Here is a 24,279-nt window from a genome sequence, read left to right as displayed (position 1 = left end):
GGCAAGCAAACGCTCCTTCAAAGCAATGTGTAACACCAGTTCAGCCAATACTTTGTGGCGGACCAAACCATGCAACCCTTTCACCTGCCACCTGGAAGAAGTGCAGCGGGCCGGGTATGGGTTGCAGCTCCCCATGAGTGCTTGGGCACCCTCCTATGCCCTGGAGGAAGAGATCATCCTGACTGGGGAAGCACCGCGAAGAGAGGGTGAGTGATGTCCTGTCACCCCGTGTCATACCCACAGCAGATGGAGCAGGTTGACGCCCTGAGACCTGCATCTCGCTGCCGTGCTCTGAACAGCAGTGGACTATGCCGAGGTGGCCCCTGGCATCCGCCAGGTGTGGCGTTGCCAGCTGTGGACTGTACCATCAAGGGCCGTGAATGTGGGGGGAAGTGACTCCTGCACGATTTGCACACAACATCAAGGGCCTATGCCGATGTGACACCTGGCACCACCTGCCAGGTGCAGCTTTGCCGGCTGTGAACTGTACCATCAATGGACCTGGACCGGGGAAGGGGCTCTTGAACGGACACTCATGGAGAACGAGCTGGTTTCCTGAAGTCCTCCTTTTTTTCTTTAAGAGGACTCAGTAAATATGTGTTTTGATGCTGTGAACCTGCATAGGATTTATATGCTAAAAGTGGTCTCAGTAAAAGACAGTGATGTGAAAATGTGTTCCTGTAAGCGGTAGGGGTCATCCGGGAGCGTCATGCAATGGTTGGAATTCCATACCCCAGGTTAATAAAGGGTTTGTAACATGTGGTACAACTGCTAACCATCCACCGGGGGTGTATCCCTGTGACCGCCACCTGAGGGTGATGGGTTGGTGGGTGATATGTAGATAAGAATGTGTGACTATATGTGTGCCAACAGCATATCTCGTGTGAAGTTGGCTCCCCCGAATCTGAAGTAATGTCATTCTGTAACGGGTGGGGGAAAATTAGTTATGTTGTATTATTAGTTGTTTTGTTCATTATGAAAAAGGAGGGATGTGATGTAGTGAACCCTATGTGTGTGTTGCCCCTTTAAGGGGATGTGTCCCTCCCCCGTGTATTGCCCTTTTAAACCTAACAAAAGAGAGCCCTGCAGGCACGTGCGTCAAAACGGCTGCACTCCATAAGAGGAACTCCTGAGTCCGTGTCTCATTACTATGTAGGCTGCAGGCCTACACGTGGAGGCACAGGCCTGCAGGCCCTGATGCCGTGGGACCCTCGTGCCAGGACGGTGGCAGAGGTCCGCATGGACAGGGGTCTGGCAGGCTGTGCCCCCACAACCCCCAATGGTGCTGGTGTCCCAAAGTACCATGGGGCTTGCTGGATGTCCAGGGCAGGCCCCCACCCCCACAGGCACTGGGCCTGTGGAGTGTCAGTAACCATGGCACTCAAGGGGGGGCCACTGGATGTCCATAGTGAGCCCCCCCACCACAGCGAGTCGGGTTTAGCCCTGAGCCTATGCTACCCATGAAAGTAGGACTACCATCCTTCTCGTCTCCAGGAAACAAGCACTCACTGAACCATAGTTCTGTCCCACCAGGGTCTGCAAATGCTTTTGTTAAATTATGTTCAGATGCATAGCTCTCAATTCACACACTTTTGGTGGGTGTCACCTGCCTTGTAAACAGCCGACTCACCCGCCAAGCCTCCTGCACGCCCATTCGCTTCAATGGGCTCTCAACCGCCAATAACAAAGTCGGGTGTTTTCACCCGCCTTTGCAACACAAATGGTTGAGAGCTACACAGATGGCTCTTATGAACTCATGAATTGATTGTTTTATTGGATTGTTGATTTATACCTTTCTTCTCTTCATCTTTTCCTGTCCACTTTTTGTGTTTTTTGTTATGTATGTATTGTTTGTAGTTCTATTTTCTTTGTAGCACTCTGAGGACCGTGGGCAAATAGCCCTTTATAAGAATTCTAGATAAATAAATGAATAAATAAAATTCAATAAAAAAATCAAGATTCAATAAAGTTTTTTTGTTGTTGTAACATACTGTGTAGATCCCCTCTGTATGTTTATCATGTAATGTGACATTCTGACTTTTGTGACTTCTCAGCACCTTTTTAGGTGTGCGCGTGTTTCTTCAGCTTATTTGTAGGGGAGGCAGCTTGTTTCCGGCTTGTTTCGAAAGGACATGAGCTTATTTTTCAATTCCAACCTGTCAACATTGCTCGCGAGAGCTGCTTTCCAGGCTTCCTGCGGCCTGCCTCCCGTAGCCGGGCTTGATGGCGGCTCCCGGGGCAGAGCTCCTGGTTGTGTGCTGCATACCACCAGCCCTGCGAGCCGCCCACCTTCGCGCCCACTTCAGCCAGTTCACGGAGACGGGAGCTTTTGACTGTTTTCACTACCGACACAGACCACAGGGGGAGCCCGGGGGTGGCTGCTGCTGCCTGGTGTCCGTGCGACCCGGGAAAGCACTGGACCTGGTGCGGATGTACAGTGGGAGACACTGGACGGGGCAGGGAGGTGCCGTCGTAGCTGGGCCCCGCTGTGTGATCCGCAGGGTAAAGACACCGCCTCCCTGTGCAGGTACAATATAATGCTATATATTACATTCCTCGTCGCCAGTATTGCTAAAACTGGATTATATGTTACTGGGATTTATAACCGCACTGCTGCCATTTGCATAATTGTGTACCTATTCTAAGCATCTCCTTATCTCCGTATTGGCCAGCTTTATATATCTATATAGTTGCGCATGGATTGGTAGGGTGTATTGTGACATTTTGCCCGGTATTCTACTGCTTTCTATGACAACTTGCAGTTATATGTAGGATGGCAACCTCTACAAAATGAATTTTGCAGGGCACTTTATAAACGCTGTATATCTGTACAAAGTGGGTTTATTCTTAGAGCCCCCGGAGTCTAACCATCCGGGGCAGGAGCATAACACACAATGGTTCTGGAATGGCTACATTCCAGAACCATGACACATTGAGTTGCACACATCACGTATTTAAATACGTGTGCATGGAACTATATAACATCCCCCTTCCTTATATTACTGATAATTAATTACAGTGAGTGTGTTGTGTCACACAGTCAAAGTAAAGAACATGTGTATTTTCCGAAAAATTACTAAGTTATTAAAACTATCATAATTAAAGGATACTCTTAAACAATATAAATGAAGGGTACACTAGGCAGCAATGTTTTGAGACCACTAGTAATCTACATAGTCACTTTTGAAATTTTGAATGATCCTACGATTTCTTCTTGACAGTCCACTATCAGTAGATCTGCTACCAGACCCTGACTTTTGGACGCACATCTCTTGACCACTGTCTTGCGGTCCATAGTCGTTGCAGTCCATTGTCACACAGTTGCCCAAGTCACTGCTGCTGGGGCTTTCAGCACCACTCTGCATCCCAACAATATCATCAAAAGACCACTTCTTGCCATCCTCCAACACAACTGATTTGCCAGAACTGCTTACTACTCTTTGTGGTGGTCTAATTCCGGATTCTCCCTTCATTGTTTTTTTTAGGTTCTTTGATACAAACCCAATCTCCTTTTTTATACGTCTTTTCTTTTACTCCGTTTCTTTGGTCGTAAAGTTACTTGTACTTTTTCTGTTTCTCAATTACTCTTTATGATCTGTTCAATATCCAGATGCACATCCCTTGCTCCTGAAAACAACCAAGCAGCTCTCAGACGGTTGAACGCGTGTCTGCCCCTCATCATAGTAAAGGGTTCAACCTCTGTAGTGGTGTGTGGAGTGGTTCTATAAGTGCACAGGGCTTCCTTGAGAGCTTCCTTCCATGGAAGTGAGTTAAAGATAGCTAATTGGATCACCCCCTTCACAAACCTGTTCATCCTCTCGACAAGTCTGTTTGCTATGGGGTGATATAATGATGTCTTTATATGGTCAATTGCCCTTTCCTTTAGAAACAGTTGAAATTCAAGAGAGGTAAATTGGGGCCCATTGTCTGATACATCTCTTTGGGGTCACCTTCTCTACTAAAAATATCACTTAAGTAGTGTAAGATTTTTCCAGTGGTGACATTCTCTTCAATAACTCCCCACTCAACCCATTTTGAGGTGTAGTCTACAAGAACTACAATTTATATCCTAACAGCTTCCAAATGTTCATACGGTCCCATTATGTCTATGGCTAATCTGGACCACACCTTATCAGGAATCTCAACAGGATGAAGGGGTGTTTTCCTCACATTTTTAGTTTTGTCACTTGTAGCACACGCAACACAATTTCTAACACTTTCTTCAACTTCTCTCCAAACACCCGGTCACCAGCATGTGCTCCTTACTCTTCTCTTGGTCAAATTCCTCCCCAAATGTCCCTCATGCGCTAAAGCAATTATTTTGTTTCTCAGTCTCACTGGAGGGATGACTCGGTCTCCTCTAGATGTGTCTTGAATCCATCCAAATTTCTTCCTTGATTTTAGCGTAATCTCAAACTCTGATCGTATTCGTGCCAGTCATTGTTTATCGCTTTCCTGATGTTCTCTTGCTCCTGATCAACATCAGCTATGTTCTCCCATTCTTCTTTCAGTATACCAGGATTTATGGTGGCAATGATGTCATCACCCCCCAAGTCTTTTTCCATCTCAACATTGGTCCCTGTACTTTCCCTTGGCATCCTGGAGCAACAATTCGCTACAATATTCAATTTACCGGGGGTATAACATATGAAGATGTTGTACTGCATTATGTCCAGAATCCATCGCCTAATCCTTGTTGATATCAAATGTGGTGTTCTGGACTGCAACACGTGTAGCAAAGGCTTGTGATCAGTCTTGAGAATGATGGGCAGTCCGCACAACAGGTTCCTAAAATGTTCTAAAATCCATTCTACCCCCAAGGCTTCTCTTTCTATCATCGAATAATTCAATTCTGCATCTCTTGGGACTCTTGATGCAAACGCTATTGTTACCTTTATCTTGTAGCTGCTCAAATACACCGCCCAAACCAATCTTACTGGCATCAACCGAAATTATGGTTTTGGCTTTACAATCGAACATGCTAAGCGTTGGTGCTTCATTGATTGTAGTTTTTAAATGTTCAAATTCTTGTTTGCACTCATTTGACCATATGTATTTCGAAGATTGTTTGTTTCATAAGCTCTCTCATGTTTTTGGTTTTGTTTTTGTAATCCTGTACAAATTTGGAATAATATTCAGTCGGGCACAAGAAGCTTCTCAGTTGGTCTTTATTTTTTGGTTCAGTGATGTTTAAAATGGTATTCATCAATTCTTCTTTAGGACTAATCCCATTGGCATCAATTAAATGACCCAAGAATGACTCTTGGTTGCACTTAATCTTGCATTTGTCAAGCTTTAAAGTGAGACCACTCTTTTGAATCACTTGCAGCACCCCCATCAACTTTGCATCGTGCTCCTCTTCTTTGTTGGCTGATATTAAAATGTCATCCTGGAAGCAGCATACACCTTCGAGACCTCCAAATAATATTGACATTAGTCTTTGAAATACTGCCGCGGCTGAGGCAAGACCGAACGGCATCCTTTTAAACATGAATGCACCAAGTGGAGTGACGAATGAGGTCAAATATTTAGATTCCTTTTCTAAGGCTATTTGATGGTAAACCGAGGATAGGTCTAAAGTGCTGAAAAACGTAGCTGGCTTCAGGGTTGTTAGACAGACATCCTCTTCCCAACATAGGAGAACTGCTATCTAGATATTTTTGTTGAGGTCTCTGAGGTCCATGCACATTCTTATGGATCCAACCGGTTTCTTGAATAAAACTATGGGGGCCAACCATTCCGAGCTTTCAATGGATTCAATTATATTTTGTTCACAGAGACGGAATGGTTCTATTTTGAGAACCTCCTTTGTGCGGATTGGAAATCCTCTCACCTTATGTGCAATAGGTTTTGCTCCCTTCTTCAGAATTTTGTGTTGGAATCCCTCCAAGTCCTATTTTCCTGTTAAAGACTTGTTTCGCCAACACAGCTTTAATGTCATTGTTGTCCTTGAAAACGCTCAATATGGGAACCTCTTCTCCTGGGTGGATCCTGATACGTAGCACCGCTTGCTCTTCCCATCCAACTACTGATGAGCCGTTTTTAGCTACGTATAGTTTGCAATATTCCCTTTCACGGAAACGTAACTTTACCCAGGTACAACCAATGATTTCAATTGCGGTTTTGCCGTAACCCGTTGCCCTTACACCTGCATTTTGTAATTTCCGCATGTCACCAGCTAATATCTCAACCAAGGTGTTGACATCAACCATGGCGTATGGAGACGCAGTATCTACCATTCTGGGCAAAGACATTCCATTAATTTTCATGTCAACCCACAGTCCTTTTTCTCCTACTGCCGTAACTGTGAGTATTTGTACTTGTTTGTTTTCGCTTCTCACTGTCAGCATGTTGTCATGTCCAACATCTTCTTCTACCACTCTTACTGCGTTTCTTGGTGGTCTGTTAAATGGATATCTGTTAAATCTTCCTCCTCTCCCACGAACATTCTTGCACACTTTTGCAAAATGACCTGTGTGGCCACACTTGTAAAATTCTACAGCTGCTGCGGGGGATTCTTTTTCAGTGTCATTATGTTTGTACCACCCACATTTTTGACAGTGACTCTGTGGCTGGTTCCTGTATCCAGTGTCTCTTCCCCTCTTCGAGTTAGCTCTGGAATTATTAACTGACATTCTTCTTACCATAGCCACCAAAGGTTCTTCAGGGACTTCTCTCGCTTCTTCCTGGACCATCCTGATTTCCTTGTCGTCGGGCTTATCAAACCTCATCACCAAGTTCCATGGTTCTGGCAATTTCCACAGCCTGTTCTAATGATGGATCTTTAGTTTGACACAATCTTTGTTGTATGCGTGGCTCTGCCATGTTCAACACCAATTGGTCCCTTAAATATTCTTCACCGACCCCAGTGAATTTGCATGTGGAAATGAGACTCCTCAGCGCCGCTATGTAAGCATCTATGGATTCTCCCTTCAACTGGCGTCTGGAGAAAAATCTGTATCTTTCTAGCACGATATTGGTTTTGTTTCCAAAATGCTTAGCTAACTTTCCTAATGCACTTTCAAATTTACAATTGTTGTCACCAGCTCCACTCTCTGTTTCTTCCAAGTCAGGAAGCGCCCTAAAAATCCTCAACGCTTCTGCCCCGATGCAGTTCAATAGAGTGGCTTCTTTGAGGTCATCATTATACTTGCTGCCCCCCCACAGCCCTTAAATATACCTGGAACCAGTCCACCCACTGCTCCCATGGACACGTGGGGTTAACAGGCAGTGGAATGAATTGCACTGGGGCTGTGACGTGTTGCATGATGTCAGGGGGTTGAGGTTATATGTGAAATGGTGTGGTGGCTTGGTATATTCTGTTAATTGTTGTTTTCTCTCTTTTTTTTAATTTTTTTTTTTGTTTTTTTTTTTGTGTTTGGGCAACGCTTGGCAGTGTTACCACTAAGTGAAATGTCAATTAGGCCAGGGTATTCATCACATCCTTGGGCACTGTCCCTTTTGGTACACAAGGGCTCCGGCCTCTGGTTTCACTCTACACCCTTTTCCTTTTTCTTTTTTTTCTTTTTTGTTTTGTCCTCTGCTTATTCACTATAGTGTTCCATTTTGCATATGTGCTGCATCAATTCTTAATTGTTGCCTGTCGGTCCACATATATTCATTAGATATGCCGTGACTTGGTTGTTGTGGATGCTTGTTTTAGACAATATAATCCATAAAGTAGCCAAACGCGCAGCAGTGCGTCCTCTATGCCAACTTTTGTGGCGTTCGTTGCAGCCAGCACGTTCACGTAACGTAATGTATGACTTGTTTGAGTTGCTGTAGTCCTTCGTACAGTGGTTGCTATGGCTACCCAGCTACACACACATCTTCCCAAAATGGCCGTCACGTTGTGGCACGCTGATAGGTCCTGTCCTCTAATGGGTTCTTGGTTGAACGGATACTAGAGGTTCATAAAATGCACCTCTCCGCACGGGCGCCTGGGCTAATAATTTGACGTCGGATTTCAAAGTCTACTCATGGCAATTGCGAGTAGCTTATTCCACCCACGTCCAACGCCTCATGTGGGGTTTACAGGCTTAAAGTTCCTCAGCTGCACTGCCGTCAGGGTTTTCCCACTCGCCTGCGTCCAAGCAGCTGCTCATGGACAGTAACAGCAGCACACGGAACTCCGAGGGCATCAGGTGAGGCGTTTCGGTCACCTCGTCGCCAATTGTTATAAATAATAAACGCTGTATATCTGTACAAAGTGTGTTTATTCATAGAGCCCCCAGAGTCTAACCATCCGGGGCAGGAGCATAACGCAAAATGGTTCTGGAATGGCTACATTCCAGAACCATGACACATTGAGTTCCTCACATCACGTATTTAAATACGTGTGCATGGAACTACATAACAATTTCTACAGTATCATTCACGTTCTGCCCCCTATCCACTTTCATGATAACCTTGGTGACCAAGGCATTTTTGAATGTGCTAGTTTTGCGGCCCCGGCCAGGCCACTCAAGCCGGCCCCATCAGTGCTGGAGGCAACAGCACTTTGTTGGATGTTTGGTGTAACCCGGTCTTGCTGGGTTCCAGGGCAGACCCTGATGGGTTATGTGGACTCGGGCCCAGGGTGTCGGAGCACCCATAGATGCCCGGAGCATCCGACTGATGGATCGGCCTGTGCAGACCCAGGCCACCATGCTGGCAAAGGGGCCTGTGCAGACCCAGGCCACCATGCTGGCAAAGGGTCCCACAGCAACAAGGCCAGCAGGACCGTGATCACACGGTATGGGCCTGCAGGCACAGAGTGAGAGACGGACACAGTAAATCCATTGGTGGAGTCTGCTGCTGTGCACGTGCACGCAGGAGCTCCCTTTTCTTAGCATGGTGTCATGACCCCTCTTTAAAGGGCAATACACTAGAGGGACAAGACACACTACACAACATAAAATAAGACTGACAAACCTGTAGGACTGTTATGCATTTTATTTATTGGACATGTGTATAGGTGTCACAAGACAAGAGGGTGGTGGGGGCAGAGAGAATGGTATCATGAGCGTAGAACCAAAAAAAGAGGTTATATTGGTCTTGTGCAAGTGCGTTAGAAGGCGGTAGGTGCAGGGGGTGAGGCGGTAGAGGGAGAAGTGCAGGAGTGTGGTGCCCTCAGAGAAGGACAGGGAAGAGCTGGGGGTGACAAGAAGGTAAGTGCCAGGGGAAAAAGGGAGGATGAGTGCGGTGGGCAGGGTGGACCGATTTGGGCTAGTTCAGATAAGGGAGCCCTAGGACACGTGCTGGCAATGGTTGCAGCGGGGACTGGTGGCGGTTGGTATGTCCCCCTGTATGACTCTGAAGGGACCAGTTCCCAGTTGAAGTGGCAGAGGAGAGTTGGCACAGGAGAGGAAGAGGGAAGGAAGGAAGGAGAGAAAAGGAAAGTCTTGAAGTTACCAGAACTTTAGAATATCCGGCTCAAGTTGGAGGGGGAAAGAAGACCAATCTAAAGGGAGGAGCCAGCTGCGGAAAGGAATCAACCTTCCACTCCCTGCTTGTAGAAACGTTTGACCTGCAGAGTGTTGGAGCCAGATAAACAAAGGGCTCTGGTCGGGATGTATTTTTTTGGTGGGGGGGGGTGGATGTAAAGATCCTTCCGTTCACCGGGAGCCAGTGGAGAGATTCTAGGGCAGGAGAGATGCAGTCCCCGGGCTTGTGCCCAAGGATAAGTCTTGTAGTTCCATTCTGGATTAGTTGGAGGGGTGAAGAGTGGAAAGAGGCAGATTGAGGAAGAGGCTGTAGCAATAGTCCAGCCTAGAGAGAACCAGGGCTCTGGAGACATTGAGCTTCCCTGGGAAGGTCGGCAAAGGTAGAATACCCCTGAAAAGGTTGTGCATAGAGGGTTCGAAATTGCTAGGAACTGGGAGCTATTTAGCACCTGGTTATAGCCAAGTGGAGCCTGGTTAATTTGAAACCAACAACTAGCAGGAGCTACTTTGACTCATGTGGAAATTGGGGCCATACAAACCTAGCTATGTGATATTAACTGTGCATGTTTGGGAATGTGTATCAGGGAGAATAAAGAACTTGCCTAAAGGACATTCAGATAATATTGGATAATATAACATGACAAAAGGTTAGAGTTTGCATCTTGAGCAAAGTTACATTTGCTGTGCGCTACTTACTAGCTCCTGGTTCCTCACAGCCTTCCCAACTGATTATGCCAGATACTCAGGAGTTTCTTTTTTGCTCCTAGTGAACAAATCCCAATTTCGACCCCTGTGCATATATATCCCTGAACCTTTAGATTTTTCTCTAGAGCATGTGAAGTGACATCAGATAAAATAACATTACAAGGAGAGTCCAACCTTTATACTTTAGCGCATAATTGGTGGTGAAATTAAATGAAATTTCCATGTGCAAACTAAGCAGGCACCCGTGATCTAATGCCCCAAAATATACAGTTCATCTCACAATTCTGGCAAAGAAAATCGACTGATCAAAACTCGAATTTATTTAAGTGAATTAAAGGTGGTCCCCAAGCTGTAAGTAGGGAGAGTCACCGATATTACACCATCAAATGCAGCTTGTCTACAAAAATAGGTATTTGTGTGTATTTGAAGAACAGGGATGTACATTCTGAACAGAAATGACAAACAATAACACATTTACAGATGACGGATGCATTTTAGGAGGGGTCACTGTATATTTAGCACAAAGTTGAGAACAAGTGGTGCGCCAGTTTGAGGCTGGAAAAAAAATGGGACCTATAACAAGGGGAAAACAGACAGGAAAAAAAATAAGAAAACAGACGAATTACAAAAGTAACAGTGACCTGAGCGGCAAATGCTTCAGTGGAGTGGCCTAAAATGGAGTGCTGTTTTTAAATATACAGAATTACATTAAGCGTCGCTGGAGGTGGTGGTGAGGTCAGCTAGGGAACATGGGGTGAGGGCAGGGGAAGCTCCCTCTTTAGCAAGTAATTACATTTAAGCAGAGTTTTGAAGAAATCCACAGTTGGGCTGGCTTTGCTTGTTCTGGGCAGTGGGTTCCACTCCAGGGTTCGAAATTGAGATTTGATGAGCAGGAGCTAAAACCAGCTCCTGGGTGTCGGCATCAACTTGTAGGCAGGAGCTGCCATAGGGGAACCAGGAGCTACTAGAGACACCACTTTAAAATGTTGTCCATTATGTATAAACCATTATTTGTGTATTAGATGTGTTCTAATTTTTCTTTATTAACTTTCCCAAATACCCAGGAGCCAAAAGTAGCTCCTGGTAGCTGTTGGTGCCAAGCTCTACTATGATAGAAGCAGGAGCTAAATAGCTCCCAGCTCCCCTCAGTTTCAAACCCTGCAGTCGAGTCAGGAGATGATGATGAGGAGGAAGGAGCGAGAGGAGGTACAGCATGTGTATGGGGTGGTGAGGTTGGGTGCAAAGGGGCATTTGAGGGAACAAAATGGTGTTACGCGAGATACAAGATCAGTAACTGATACAATCAGACGGTTACTTGAAAGAGTGGTTGTCCATGGAGAGCTAAGCATATTGTTGGGTAGAAGTGGGGGAGGATCCTGGTAGGTTGTAGAGAGTGCAGGTAGCAAAGTTGAGGACTTTGTCTGGAGGGACGAATTTGTAGATGGGAAGGCCAAGGATTAGGATTCAGCAGTAGTCAAGTTTGCTGAGCATGTGAGTGGAGATTAGAGTTTTTGTAGACTGTTAAGTAAGAAAAGGAAACCTCCTAAAGTTGAGGAGGTTAACACAAACAGCAGAGTGGGTGGTATTGATGAATTTAGATTTTGCAGTTGGAGGTCACTATCAAAGAGGACACCATGTTTGTGAGCCTTGTCTGATGAGCAAGGTTTGGTGGGAAGGAGATGGAAGGGGTTTGGGGGGTTAGAGATGGTATTGGAACCTGGGGAAAGATGACTTACATTTTTCAAGAGTTTAGGATGAGGCAGTGGAGAACTATTCGGTGAATTGCAGTGAAACCGTTCATAATCTGTTTAGAGATTGCTGGAGTGAAGGAGGGAAAATATTTGTCATCAGCAAAAGGTGTTAGTAAAAAGTGAAGGAATGAGATCAGTCTTCCTAGGGCAGAGGTATATAGAGGGTGAAGAGCAGAGGTCCAATCACTGATCCTTTCGGGATGCCGAAGGGGGTGGAGTCAGGTTTGCGAGTTCCAAGAGATTTTAAAGGATCGACCTTCCAGGTAGGAGGTGTTCTAGGAAAGAGCAGATTCGCAAAACCCAAGGTCTTGGAGAGCGAGAGGAGTGGCTGACAGTACTGAAAGCAGGAGAAGGGTAAAAAAGATGAATGTAGAAGTTTGGAATGGTGAGGTCTAGAAAGAAATTTAGAGACCTGCATGAAAACAGTCTCGGTGTAGTGTTTATTGCAAAACCTAGATTTAAGTAGATCTCCAAGGCCATTTTTCTCAAGGTACCTAGTGATCCGGTAGAAGAAACACCCGCTCAAGGACATTTGAATAATGGGGAAAGGCGCGAAACTGGGCAATAGTTTGCTGGGACGTTTGGGTCAACATAAGGTTTCTTCAATAGAGGTAAGACAGATGCAGGTTTGAAGGAGGCAACAAAGAGTCTTTGCGGGGCGATGAGAGGTTAAGGAGCTCAGAGATAAAGGCAAGTGAATGATATTCAGTCACGTGGAAGTTGAGCGTGATAAGTGTTGAAGTGGTCAGTGATGTAGGGGCTCTGCGTTCCTCAGGCCAAATGAGTGATGGGAGGTGGGCAGAGGAACATGTGCGCTAGGCAAGGGGGAGAGATGAGGTTGGAGATCCTGGGAGAAAAGCCTGCCTACTTGAATCACTATTTCTCACACACAAACATCCTTTTATGTAGTTCTGAATAACAAGGCCTCCTAATTTCACTTCTGCTGCTTGTCTTTCAGTGTATCCTTAGCCATCACAACTTTTCCAGGTTTTTTTGTGTATTTTGATTTATTTAGCAAACCTTAAGATCCTCATGAAACAAGTACTGTTCATAGAAATACATATAATAGCTGTCTTTGCAAATGATACATAGAGCTTTGCTTTCCCCAATATCACTAACAGTTACTGAAATCAGCAGACTTTGCTTAGAAAATGTTATATATTTGTCATTTTGTTTCTATGCACACACCCTATTGATGCAAGCGTGGAGTTGTGGGTTTCTTGCTTGTTCATGATATTGAATGTTGGGTATTATGCATTGCATTTAAGTTTTGGCAGGTGTGGGTTAGGGAGGCAGTGTTCTCAATTTAGAATGCACAGCCTATTTCGACTCACCCACCCAATCTGGGAGAATGGTTTGGTAATTTTATTAAATGGGTATAAGTGCCCCTCCCCTCACTAATTGTGCCACTGTGCAGGTTAACATTTTGAGGGCTATTATGGATTTCCATTTGCATTATTTTTATGGGAGTAGAAATGAAATCATTACACTTGGTCTAATTTCTCATTCCTTATGAAATGGCACTGGCTTTCATAGAATACACATTATCAAGTAGATCTTCATAAGGCTATGGTACAGATGTTGTCATACCATGGTTAATGTCCACTATTTCTTTGTAAACGCTTTGGGAACAATTTAATGAGATTATAATTTACAAAGAACTGTGCATGGACTGCAAACAATGCTATCAGTATCACGCAGCTCAGAAATGTCCTTTGGGCTGGACTGAAACGACCTCTTGCTTGCCATGAGACTGCATTGTTCATTTCCCATTCCAAATAGACGTATTCTTGGAACACCCTTTCCAGACCGTACCCCCTTTTGGGAGTTAAGAAGGATAATAGTTGTAGCGAGCATCCATTATTTCTATTTGGGAATCCTTGTATGCACTTTTAACTGATATTTAATGGCATGAAGCCAGCAGACACCCTTTCAGTTTGGAAATCTTCCTATTAGCAAGGACTCTCCTGATATGCTGCCATGAAGCTAGAACTGACTCCCCGTTCCCTTGTCTGCCGCCTCCTTTCTGGACAGGACCCATCTCCTTGGCACCAGGAATCCTCTATTCTGCAGCCCTTTAGGTTGGTCGTGGTACTCCATCCATCCATCCATCCATCCATCCTTCCTATTAGAACATGCAGTGTTGTAGCTCTTTCCAAAGTTATAATTCTATCCCCTGTATTTTAAAGTTATAAAATATTCCCATTCTTATGTCATGATTGTCACATTATTTGATTGACCTGATCTTTACTTTGGCCTGCCTCTTAGTCAGACACTACTATAGAAAACACACTCACAATCTTCATTGGATGATTATAATTTCTATGTTTATGGACAGAAAAAAAGGCGGGGCCCAATCTCATACTTCAATACTTTAAATTCAACCGTATTAATATTTTTAATTTTTTTATTCCACAATTCATGGTATTAACCGGTCACATCAATGAAATAAGGATTTCTGGAATGCCCTGAGCACATCTGGGTATGCAATACAAGTGTATGGCATATTTATGAATAGTAATTGTCATTTTTAAATATATGGACTGTGAATTTGGTATCAAATTAAAGAGGCCACTCTCAAAAAGCACACTGTTTTTGGTTTTTCTCTAATTTATGTGGTTCTGAAGTTTGAGCCAAATTTGTTTCTATGCATAATTTAATATTTGTATCATGCCCGGCATTTTCGTGCTTCAGCAGATGACTCTTGTAACAAAGGTTATATAATGGGTTCAGTGAATGATTGCTTTGAAATTGGATGCATAGCATTGTTTCTTTTCCTGCATTAGCTTAACTAATGGCTGGCTTTATTGCCAGGCAGAGTTCAAAGGTGCCACGTTGGCTACAAGAATGTCCCTTTTTAAGGCTCAGCAATCAAATTAATGATTCATACCAACATATCTCCTGGAGAACCTTTTTTATTTTATAATTTAAACAAAAATATTTAAAAAAATATTATAGTTTTTATTGATGTTTCAAAAGCATGAGTAAAACGAAATAACACATACGTCAACAGATGCCAACACCCACCCCTCACCCCGACCACATGCTGAGGTACAATTGCAATCCAGTTGAGCCATTTAAGCCTTTGTGACAGGTTGGTGATCAGACCCCACAGATTCACTGCTGGTTTGACAGTGAATATGGAACATAGAACCCCAAATGTCTTTCAGCTTAGAGGCTAGGTGTGCCATGGCCTCTTAGTTTGTCTCCAGTTCATGGCAGTATAAGATATCAGATATCCACTATTCATATGCAGGAGGACGGCCCCTCTCCACACCATAGCTACTCTCTTCCTGGCTAACGGTAGCAGCAAGCCCAGCAGCTTTCTGATGTGTTTAGGTAGCTCAAATCTGTAACCCAGCAATGCTACAATAGGAGATGGGGCCACCTAATACAGTGGGAGATGGGGCTACCTCCTCACCCGCAATGCCCTCCAGCATTTCAAACACTTGCACCCAAAATAAGTGGATTCACGGGAAAGCCTAAGCCATGTGCAAAAAGGTAGCTGGGGAATCCCCACATCTCCGGCAGGAATCTGCTGTCTAGGGGAAGAGCCTGTGCATATCCACTGGGGTCAGATAAAAACTGGTGCAGGAATTTGAACTGTATTAACCTGTAGTTGCTGTTAATACTTACCTTGCAGCAATATCTTCATACCTTGTCCGAGAGGGGCGCCCAAAGCGTCTTCCTGTTTAACCTGAGAATCCCCAGCCCACTCTGCAACCCCGTCAAGTATAGTAGTATACAGCCTAGATCCCAGTCTTCTTCTGATCCCCAAGATGATCAACTCTTGCACAACCCCATACATTTAGAAATCCCTCTCCTGGTAGTAGGATCCCCGGCACATGCTTGATTGGTAGGAGCAGAGAGTACAGAAGTTCATCACATGTTTTGCCCTCCACCCGCTTCCAAGCACTGCAGGTAAGCTCGACTGTATTACGTGCCCTCGATATTTGTTGTGGCGAGGTGAGAATAACTGCTCTCAGGAGGGAAGGAGCCACCAACGCCCTTTCAATTTGCATGTGCTCCCTATCAGGTTTTAAGTTCTACCAATGCAGTAGAAAGGACACTTGCGCAGCTGTCCAGTAGCCTCGAGATCAGGGAGGGTGAGCAGTCTCTCCAAGGGCACCACCAACCTATCCCAGCGCAAACAGGTCTTCTTTCTCTGGCAGACAAAATTTGGTGGGAGCCAATATAAATTGAGTAATGAAGAAATGTGGGCAATATTACCATTCTAACGAGCGATATACGACCGAAGAGGGACAAAGGCAGATTCACCCACCTGCCCAGAAGGTGAACGAGTACATTGTGGGACCTAGCTACCATTAACCCCAAGTATCGAGTGTGGTCAGAATGCCATTAGAAATTCAAATCACCCTGAAACCTCAGTCCCACCACTCAGGGGGAGCAATACCGACTTGGAGGGATTAATATTGTTCCCTGAGAAGCGGCCAAACGCCAGATGTCTCTCATAACAGGTGCCAAGTTTGTCACAGGGTCGCTGATGAACAGAATTAAATCTGCGAAGTTTGGAACATCTTCTACTCGATTGTGAAAGTCTAGCAGATTTGCTGTTGAAATATCTAAAAGAGTACAACAATAGATTCAGCACAGATGATCTTACTAAGATAATGCCTGCAATAATGAAAGAAGCATATATACAATCATGAAACAAACCGGTGAGACAATATATAGAACAATTTACATAGATGGAGGGGAAGAGGGAAGGGTGAGGAGGTGGTCAAGGGAGGATGGAATGATTTTCGAAAATCTGATTCATTTATTAAAGGATGTGATTTAAATGATATTTTATATAGTAAAATTTTATTGGAAGTGTACTGAAGATTCTGACTTGTAATGTGGTATATAGATGTTGTTTGAACTATTTTATGACTTTTAAAAATGGGCAATTATTAGAACTATGAAATGAATTCTATTATGTATTTAAATTGAGGAAACATTGTAATATACTGTTTTATGTTGTATACACAAAGATTGTTGCTATATGTCTATTAAATAAATCTGCGTACAGTGAAATCACCAGCCTATTCGTGTAGAGTTGCACCCCTCTGTCTATGTCATGAGCGAAAACCAGTTCCGTAATAGGCTCCACAGCAAGAGAAAATAGCAAAGGGGACAGCGGGTAACCCTGCCGAGTTCCCCTCTCCATTTCAATAGGTGCTGCAAGCCTACCATTCACTCGAAGATGTGCCACTGGGCCCTTCTATAGCAGGTAAAGCATTCTTACGAAATTCCCCTCCCACCCACATGTGTTTCAGGAGAGGGAAAAGAAATGGCCACTCAATTGAGTCCAACACCTTCTCTGCGTCGAAGGGCTGCTACCACTGAGGACTGTGGATCCAGAACCGTGAGGAGGCCGAATACAGAGACCATAAGATGTAGACCTCCCGGGAATAAACCCAGCTTAATCAGGGCAAGCCTGTTAGCCAGCGCCCTGGTGATAATTTTATTGTCCAATTTATCAAGGAGATCGGGCGGTGTGATGCACAGTTCTCTGACAACCACAGCTTCTCACATCGACTCAGGCAGCACTCCCTCGTGCAGCGCTGGTTGATACATACGAAGCATATGGGGGAACAAGTAGATTTGCGTAAGCCTTATAAAATCGTCCGAGAGCCCGTCCAGGCCTGCTGCTTTTCCGGCATTGTGGATGTCTTGCTTGGTTAATGGCCTACTCAGCCAATCCTTATATTCCTGTGCCAACCAGTACAACCCATCCAGGTCCATGTATTCTTCAAGCATACTTTGATCTACAGTATACCTCGAGGACTCCAACGCCCTATAAAAATCTACGGGTGCTCCCATCTGTTTGCAAAAGTCTCCCCGCCTGATCTGCAATCACCTCCTACCCAGATGGGCCAGCAAGGTCCCTACCTTTTGACCCTCGCCATACCATCTCGCTGCTGCACTCCCATTTCTGCTGCGTCCCTGTACAGCCCAATTCCTTCCAGAAACTAGGCTGCATCCCATCATTTGTGAGGTACCCAGTTCCTGTTTCCAACTCTCGCAATCGAGAGTCTCGACCTACCGGCTCCGCCCTAAGGACCCCTACCTCTTTTGCAGTGGACATCCCCGTAATCACACACCAGTGGACATCCCCCTAATCACACACTTAAAAGCTTCCCAAAGGGTGGAGCGAGATGCTACTGAACCCTCATTTCCCTGAAAAAAACAGGGCACCCTCTCCCGTATTTCCTCCTGAAACACTGTATCTCGCAGTACCAGCTTCTAGCCCCCTGCCATTTCCCGAGGATGAGATTCAAAATCACAGAGGCGGTCAGAAGGCATGTGTACCAGATTCGTGCACTCAAAGAACCATCCTGACACATTAGTGGAAGCCAGAAAATAGTCCAGCCTAGAAGCCGAACCGTTCACCGAGGACAAACGTGTACCCCCTCTCTATGCTGTGGCGGGCCCGCCATACATTCACCAACCCCTGATTCGCACAGACCTGCAGCAGTTTGCCGGTGGCCTTAGTTACACCCCTGCTGGGACCACCCGCCTTGTAAAGCAAGCTGTTCATGACTGCATTAAAGTCTCTAGCTCAGTATACCGCGCTCTCTGGGTGCCTCCTGAGTTGCTCATCAATGAATTCAATGGTCTCGAGTGTCCATGTTAGGACTATAATAGTTCACAAAGGTGAATCCCCTTCCCTGTATCAGTTCCCATAAGAACTAAAGCCCTCCCCTCCCTGTCCTTACAACTCCTATACAACGAAATCGCACCACGCCCTTGACAACTATACGTACCCCACAGGAATAACTGAAGTATGAGGAAAAATACCTGTGGCAACCCTATGACTTGGCATAGGTTTCCTTGCGAGACGCAAGTCGGCTGCAGGAATGCGACATCAGCGTGGTGTCTGCATATATCACCAGACCTTTCTTGCTTTAGAGGGGCAATTTAAACCTCCGACTCCTCAGTCATTCCTACTTGATTAAGGTATCGATGTTGCTCAGGGACGTATAACCCATATATCGCAGCCCTTTTCTGCCTCTGGCCACCTCCTGCCCAACATATGTGACCGGCCGTGCCCTCAAAATGAGGTAGAGCACAGTGTGCTGCCCCACAGCAGTGAGCAGAGGTAGGTAAACTGTGTGCCAACCGAACCAGCAACTGGAACAAGTGTCTCCCTCAGGAGTGCCCCCACCATCTGTTCCAAAGGCACTGTGCCCGCTGCCTCCTGGACCCCCAACTATTCTGATGTTGTTTTGACAGGACCTGGACTCCAAATCATCCTGCTTTTTATTGTAGCTCCTTCATTCTTCCTAAACTGAGCCATTGCCCTAGATGTTGTGGAGGACACATCCTCCACTGTGATGAGGCGGCGTTCCTCTTCATCTAGTCTGTCACCGTGCCTGTTGAGACGGGCCTGCATATGGTCAACCTTACAGGTAAGAGTGTCCATTTTGTTGTTCAGTGAACTGATGCCGGTCTGTAACTGGGCTAGGATGCATTTTATATCCCGAGTGTCCGGCTCGGGCTCCAGCCTTGGGTCAGCCATCTCCTTTCCTTCTTGAGCACATCGTTCTGCATTATTTGCCTGTGTAGGTGTGCCATGCAGGAGTTTTGATTGTCTTGTTGTGCTTTCCCATTTTGACTCCTAGGATGTTGTATCCCCAGACGTAAGTAGGTGTTGACTGTGTCAGGACAGAGCTCAGCAACTCCTCCTCAGCACCAGTTATTCCAGGCAAGTTATGTACCTGATATTGCTGCACAGTATCCACGCAGTCTCCTACTCGGCTCCAGCTACCGAGCATACAACCGACTTTCGACAATGTATGGAATGGAATCCACCAGTCTCTGGGCGTCTAAGTCCTTCTGATGAGCTGCCAGGCTCGCCCCATGCTCGGGGGTCATGCCCTTCAGTATGTCTGTCTAGCAAACCACCGTAGTTGCCTCACTAGTCCCTGCCTCACCAGGAGGGTGTTGAAACGCTCTTTGCCATGGAATATCACTCACAGCACCCCATGATTTGTATTGGCGCTTCACTAGCATATTTCTGGCTGTACTGTGTGTAAACATCTGCCGATTGGCCACTCCACTCTTGCAGGCCAGGCTACCCCCGCTCTTGCTGAATCTCTGCCCAGGCTCCCATAGTCCCGGGGCACCACACCAGCTCCCGGAGGCACTTGCCAGCTCCCAACTGACTGCATGATTAGATGCTAGGGCTATCCCCACCCCTTGGCACGGGACCCAGGGCTTCAGGCCCCGCACCAGCACACAGTTCTAGGAGGCGGGCAGTGTCCTGATGCAGTGGGTGGGAGGAGCTCCACCTAGTCACTGCTGTAATCCGCAACTAGGAGACAGAGGCTGCGATAAGCAGCAAACAGGCTCTGCTACACTGCCTCCATGCAAGCCTACAACTCTCCGGTTGCTGTCTTCAGACATCGCCTCATGTCCCTCTCCCGCTGCGCTTCAGCCGATCGACACCGCTGGTGCCAAATCTGAGTTGCAGTCTTCCCCTCGCTTCATGCGCTCCAGGGCACAGCACCGCAGCGAATTCTGCAGTGTGGCCACCATCGAGGGACTTGCCACTCTCTACCCCCGTTGTAGTCCTGCAAAGCTCCCCACTGCAGCAGCCAGCCAGAGCTACTCGGCCCATGTTTATGCAGACGAGACCACCAGCCCACGGCAATGTCTGGCACGGCGCAAACCTAGCATCCGACCCCCGGGCAGCCACAGCACTCCAACAAACTGTTTTCTGGGGTGAAACAACCTTGATGGGCAGGAATTATTCCGGATATACAGCAGGGAGCTCACATAAGAGCGTCCATTTTGGTGCAGATCTCGAGCGCCCCCTCCTGGAGCACCATAGGATTTTTTATTTTATTTTATTTTTTTAATATTTAGTTTCTTTTAACAATCACCTCTCCCAAGGAGTTTTCAAAGACAGGGGCTGCTACGAGGTGAATCTCTGCTCAGCTGAAGTCGGGACAATATCTGGCTGAATTGAAATCAAGTGTTATTCAAACCAATACAAAGAACCACTGCTTTTTGACATATTTAAACTGATCTATTATGTAATATTCATACTGTTTTTGTAAATGTGTACAATAATCAACAGTCGTTTTCAGAAATGAATACGCTGTTACTTTAAAGAATTCATTGATGGTTTGTTTTGGCTTCATTTTTCAAGGTACAACAGAGAAACCTCACTTTAAAATGAAGATTTATGTAACGTGTTAGGTCCCATATTTTGATATGCAATTTCATGATTGGTGGGGAATAAAGCAGTAAAGCAATATTTGTTGGGGTGTAGTGCTGCTCTATATATCCCCAACACTTGAGTAAATATTGCTCTCGGACATATTCCATTTCGGCAGGAACAGTTCTCCCTGAATAGAGTTTTATACCGTCAAGCTTTTCTGTATTTCTTGCTGTCAAGTTAAATATATTCAAATTTGGTAATTTTCAAAATGTACTACATGCCCAATGGTGTTCCTGGGATGATTTCGATTGTGGCACTGTGTCGTGGGTTGCCTTTTAGATGTGCAGGTAGTTCCACAGGTGCACCTTATTCCTAACCATGGAAATAAAATTACATACGTGAAGCAGGAAAGGGACCTATTCTGGCACCTCTTACTTTGAATTCAGGCATTATTTTCCCTTTGATAGTCTGCGCAGATCACAAATGCTATAAAGAATCTAACCTGATGAAATATACATTGTTATAGAAACATGTTGAGCAAGAAATTATGACGACCTTAATGTTCCTCATCCTGAATAGAAAGTTACAGAAGCAGACTGTAAAGGTATATGAACCTAAACCAATTTCATTAGGGATTTAAACATGTTTGCGTAGTGAAATACAATTTGAAGGCCTCTGCACAAGTCCTTATTTTACACAGCATGCAGTGTTAAGCTACTCTCCCATTCATTGTCGGCCACCGTTCACACCTCTTAAGGGACAATGGTCTTTCTCAATGCACGGAGTGCAACCGCAATAATTCTCTAATAGTGCTCATTGTAATGGTTTATTGACACAAAGTGAGTGACTGTGTTTCCCTGCGAATTGAACAATCACACGAAGTGTGGTCCAAGCTGGGAATGCTTTGGGGGGCTTATTTTGCTGCAGAGGAGCCAAGTCAGGATTTTGACCCATCCAGGGCAGGTTGTGAGTGGGACACAACCCCTGAAATCTGGACAAACCTGCAAAAAATAGGACCGTAAGCCACCCTAGGTATCACCCAATATGATTTGTATCTTGACTAAACCTGTCTACATGGGAATGTCCAGTAGCATTAGCTCATATATTGGCATAATTGCATACAACTGTGCAAGTGTGCTCTAGCAAAGGTAACCACAAATTCAATAATAATTATATCTAGGTTAAACCACAAATGTAACCAATTGGAGACACAAATTTAATTTAAAAAAGTATTGTCTTCCAACTACTTCAGAAAGCACCGACCGGTTTCAACATTTATCGCGTTAGTTGGAACGCCTTCATCAGGGAAAGAAAGGATTGATTAGAGACCTAAACAAAAAACAAAAAAACAAAACAAAAAAAAAAAAAATATATATATATATAAGTCCAAGTAGAGCCAATGATGGAACTGAAGTGTTGGTTGCCAACATAATGTACTTACAAAATATGAGCCACACATCTTCCTGGGCTTGGTTATTTTAGAAGCAAGTAACCAATCGCAAATTATGTGTTCCTACTGCAAATTAATCATTTAAAAGAGGGGGTAATTAACTGAGCATGCACCGGAGGAGAGATCACTTGCACCCCACCCATTTTGAAAAGCTATATATAGTAGGTAACACCCTAAGATTGGTGAGAGTGCTCTATCAACATAAGTTTATAACAAAATACTCCTTCTTTCAGAACACACAAAACCATGTGCCATCACCAGAATAGCAGCATGAAGCATGCGTCCAGCCCACACACCCTAATTAAGTGCAACCAAAAGCAGTATCAAAAGGGCTGGACATGTACCTCCATGCTGTACTGTACACCAGTGGGATACAGGCCAGGGTCTACAACGTGATACCCTGAAGAGACGAGGGGTCACTGCCAGCACGAGGAACAGCCAAGAAATGAAGACTAGCCAAATAAGGAATGAATGCAAAAGGAAGACTAAAAATTAAAATAGCACCACTAATGTCTGTGGCGGTCACATGGTGGGCAGACCACCATACGTTAGGGTATCAAGGGCCTGGACATCATAACCATTGTTTACTCACCACTGGGCACAGACAATAAGCTGTGTAAATTGATAAGCAATGTGGAAAATGCCATGCTGTACTGTACACCAGTGGGATAAAGGCCAGGGTCTACAACGTGATACCCTGAAGAGACGAGGGGTCACTGCCAGCACGAGGAACAGCCAAGAAATGAAGACTAGCCAAATAAGGAATGAATGCAAAAGGAAGACTAAAAATTAAAATAGCACCACAAATGTCTGTGGCGGTCACATGGTGGGCAGACCACCATACGTTAGGGTATCAAGGGCCTGGACATCATAACCATTGTTTACTCACCACTGGGCACAGACAATAAGCTGTGTAAATTGATAAGCAATGTGGAAAATGCTGCGCACTGTTGATCAAAAGCCGCAGCTGTGGGCTGGGGTGATTTCTGTTGGGTGCACTCATGGGTTTTTCCACCTTTCACCTTGCATTTGGTCACTGGTGATGGCATATGCAGACACGCGTGACCTTTTTGTGCTTCCGTGAAGGACAGAGTGGTCCCTCTTTCTTTGATAATTTAGACCTACCTATATCTGAGGATAATTCAATCTCAAGTGACGGGCTCTTCCATTTTGCTGCGAATTGCATGGGCACACACTGAAAGAATACCTCAAGGCAAATTGGTCTACAGGTAAAAATGATTCGTAGCTTATTTCAGAATGATGTGGATTATACAATTACATTTAGCTAGGTGGCAACTAAATGTCATGACCTACTGGTCCTAGTGGCTATTACGGCACAGCGAATAAGTAAATAAGTTAAAAAAAAAAAAAATCGCGGAAGATCTAGGATTTCAAAAGCAAACACTTGTGAACAATGTTCTAATTTTCGAGGCTAAGAACAAACTTGAAGCAGTAAAACAGATTGCAGAATTCAAGTTTGCGACAAGAAGTAAAAAAACGAACAAACTGAAAAGAGCTATTGCTAACTTTAAAAAAAAAAAAAAAAAGTGTATCCCTATTTGGCAGACTATTTTATCTTTCAATCAAGTTGGAAACCCAACCAGGGGCTCACATACCCGGCGGGTAAAAGGAAAAATTGATTACTTTCTCAAACACTTCGAGCAGCAACATTGAGGATATGGACAACTAACCAGGCCCCAGCCACAACTCCCGGGGACAATCTTTTTGAGCAGAGGCTGCCAACCGGTACTGACCCCACAATGGCTGTTCTAGCTG

The 24,279-nt window shown here is 45.0% G+C and overlaps 1 protein-coding gene across 1 annotated transcript in view; it reads left to right on the top strand.

The window, feature by feature from the left end:
- The first annotated feature begins 2,119 nt into the window (after positions 1-2,119).
- Positions 2,120-24,279, top strand: part of GPATCH3 (G-patch domain containing 3) — a 212,852-nt gene continuing 190,692 nt past the window's right edge. The window contains exon 1 of the mRNA XM_069622879.1: positions 2,120-2,527. Coding sequence (XP_069478980.1) covers positions 2,224-2,527 — 304 coding nt within the window. The 5' untranslated portion in view covers positions 2,120-2,223. The remainder of the gene's footprint in view (positions 2,528-24,279) is intronic.

The sequence above is a fragment of the Ambystoma mexicanum genome, chromosome 11 (assembly GCF_040938575.1).
Source record: "Ambystoma mexicanum isolate Mex_15411 chromosome 11, UKY_AmexF1_1, whole genome shotgun sequence".
Classification (NCBI taxonomy): domain Eukaryota; kingdom Metazoa; phylum Chordata; class Amphibia; order Caudata; family Ambystomatidae; genus Ambystoma; species Ambystoma mexicanum.
This window is presented reverse-complemented; position numbering and strand designations above follow the sequence as displayed.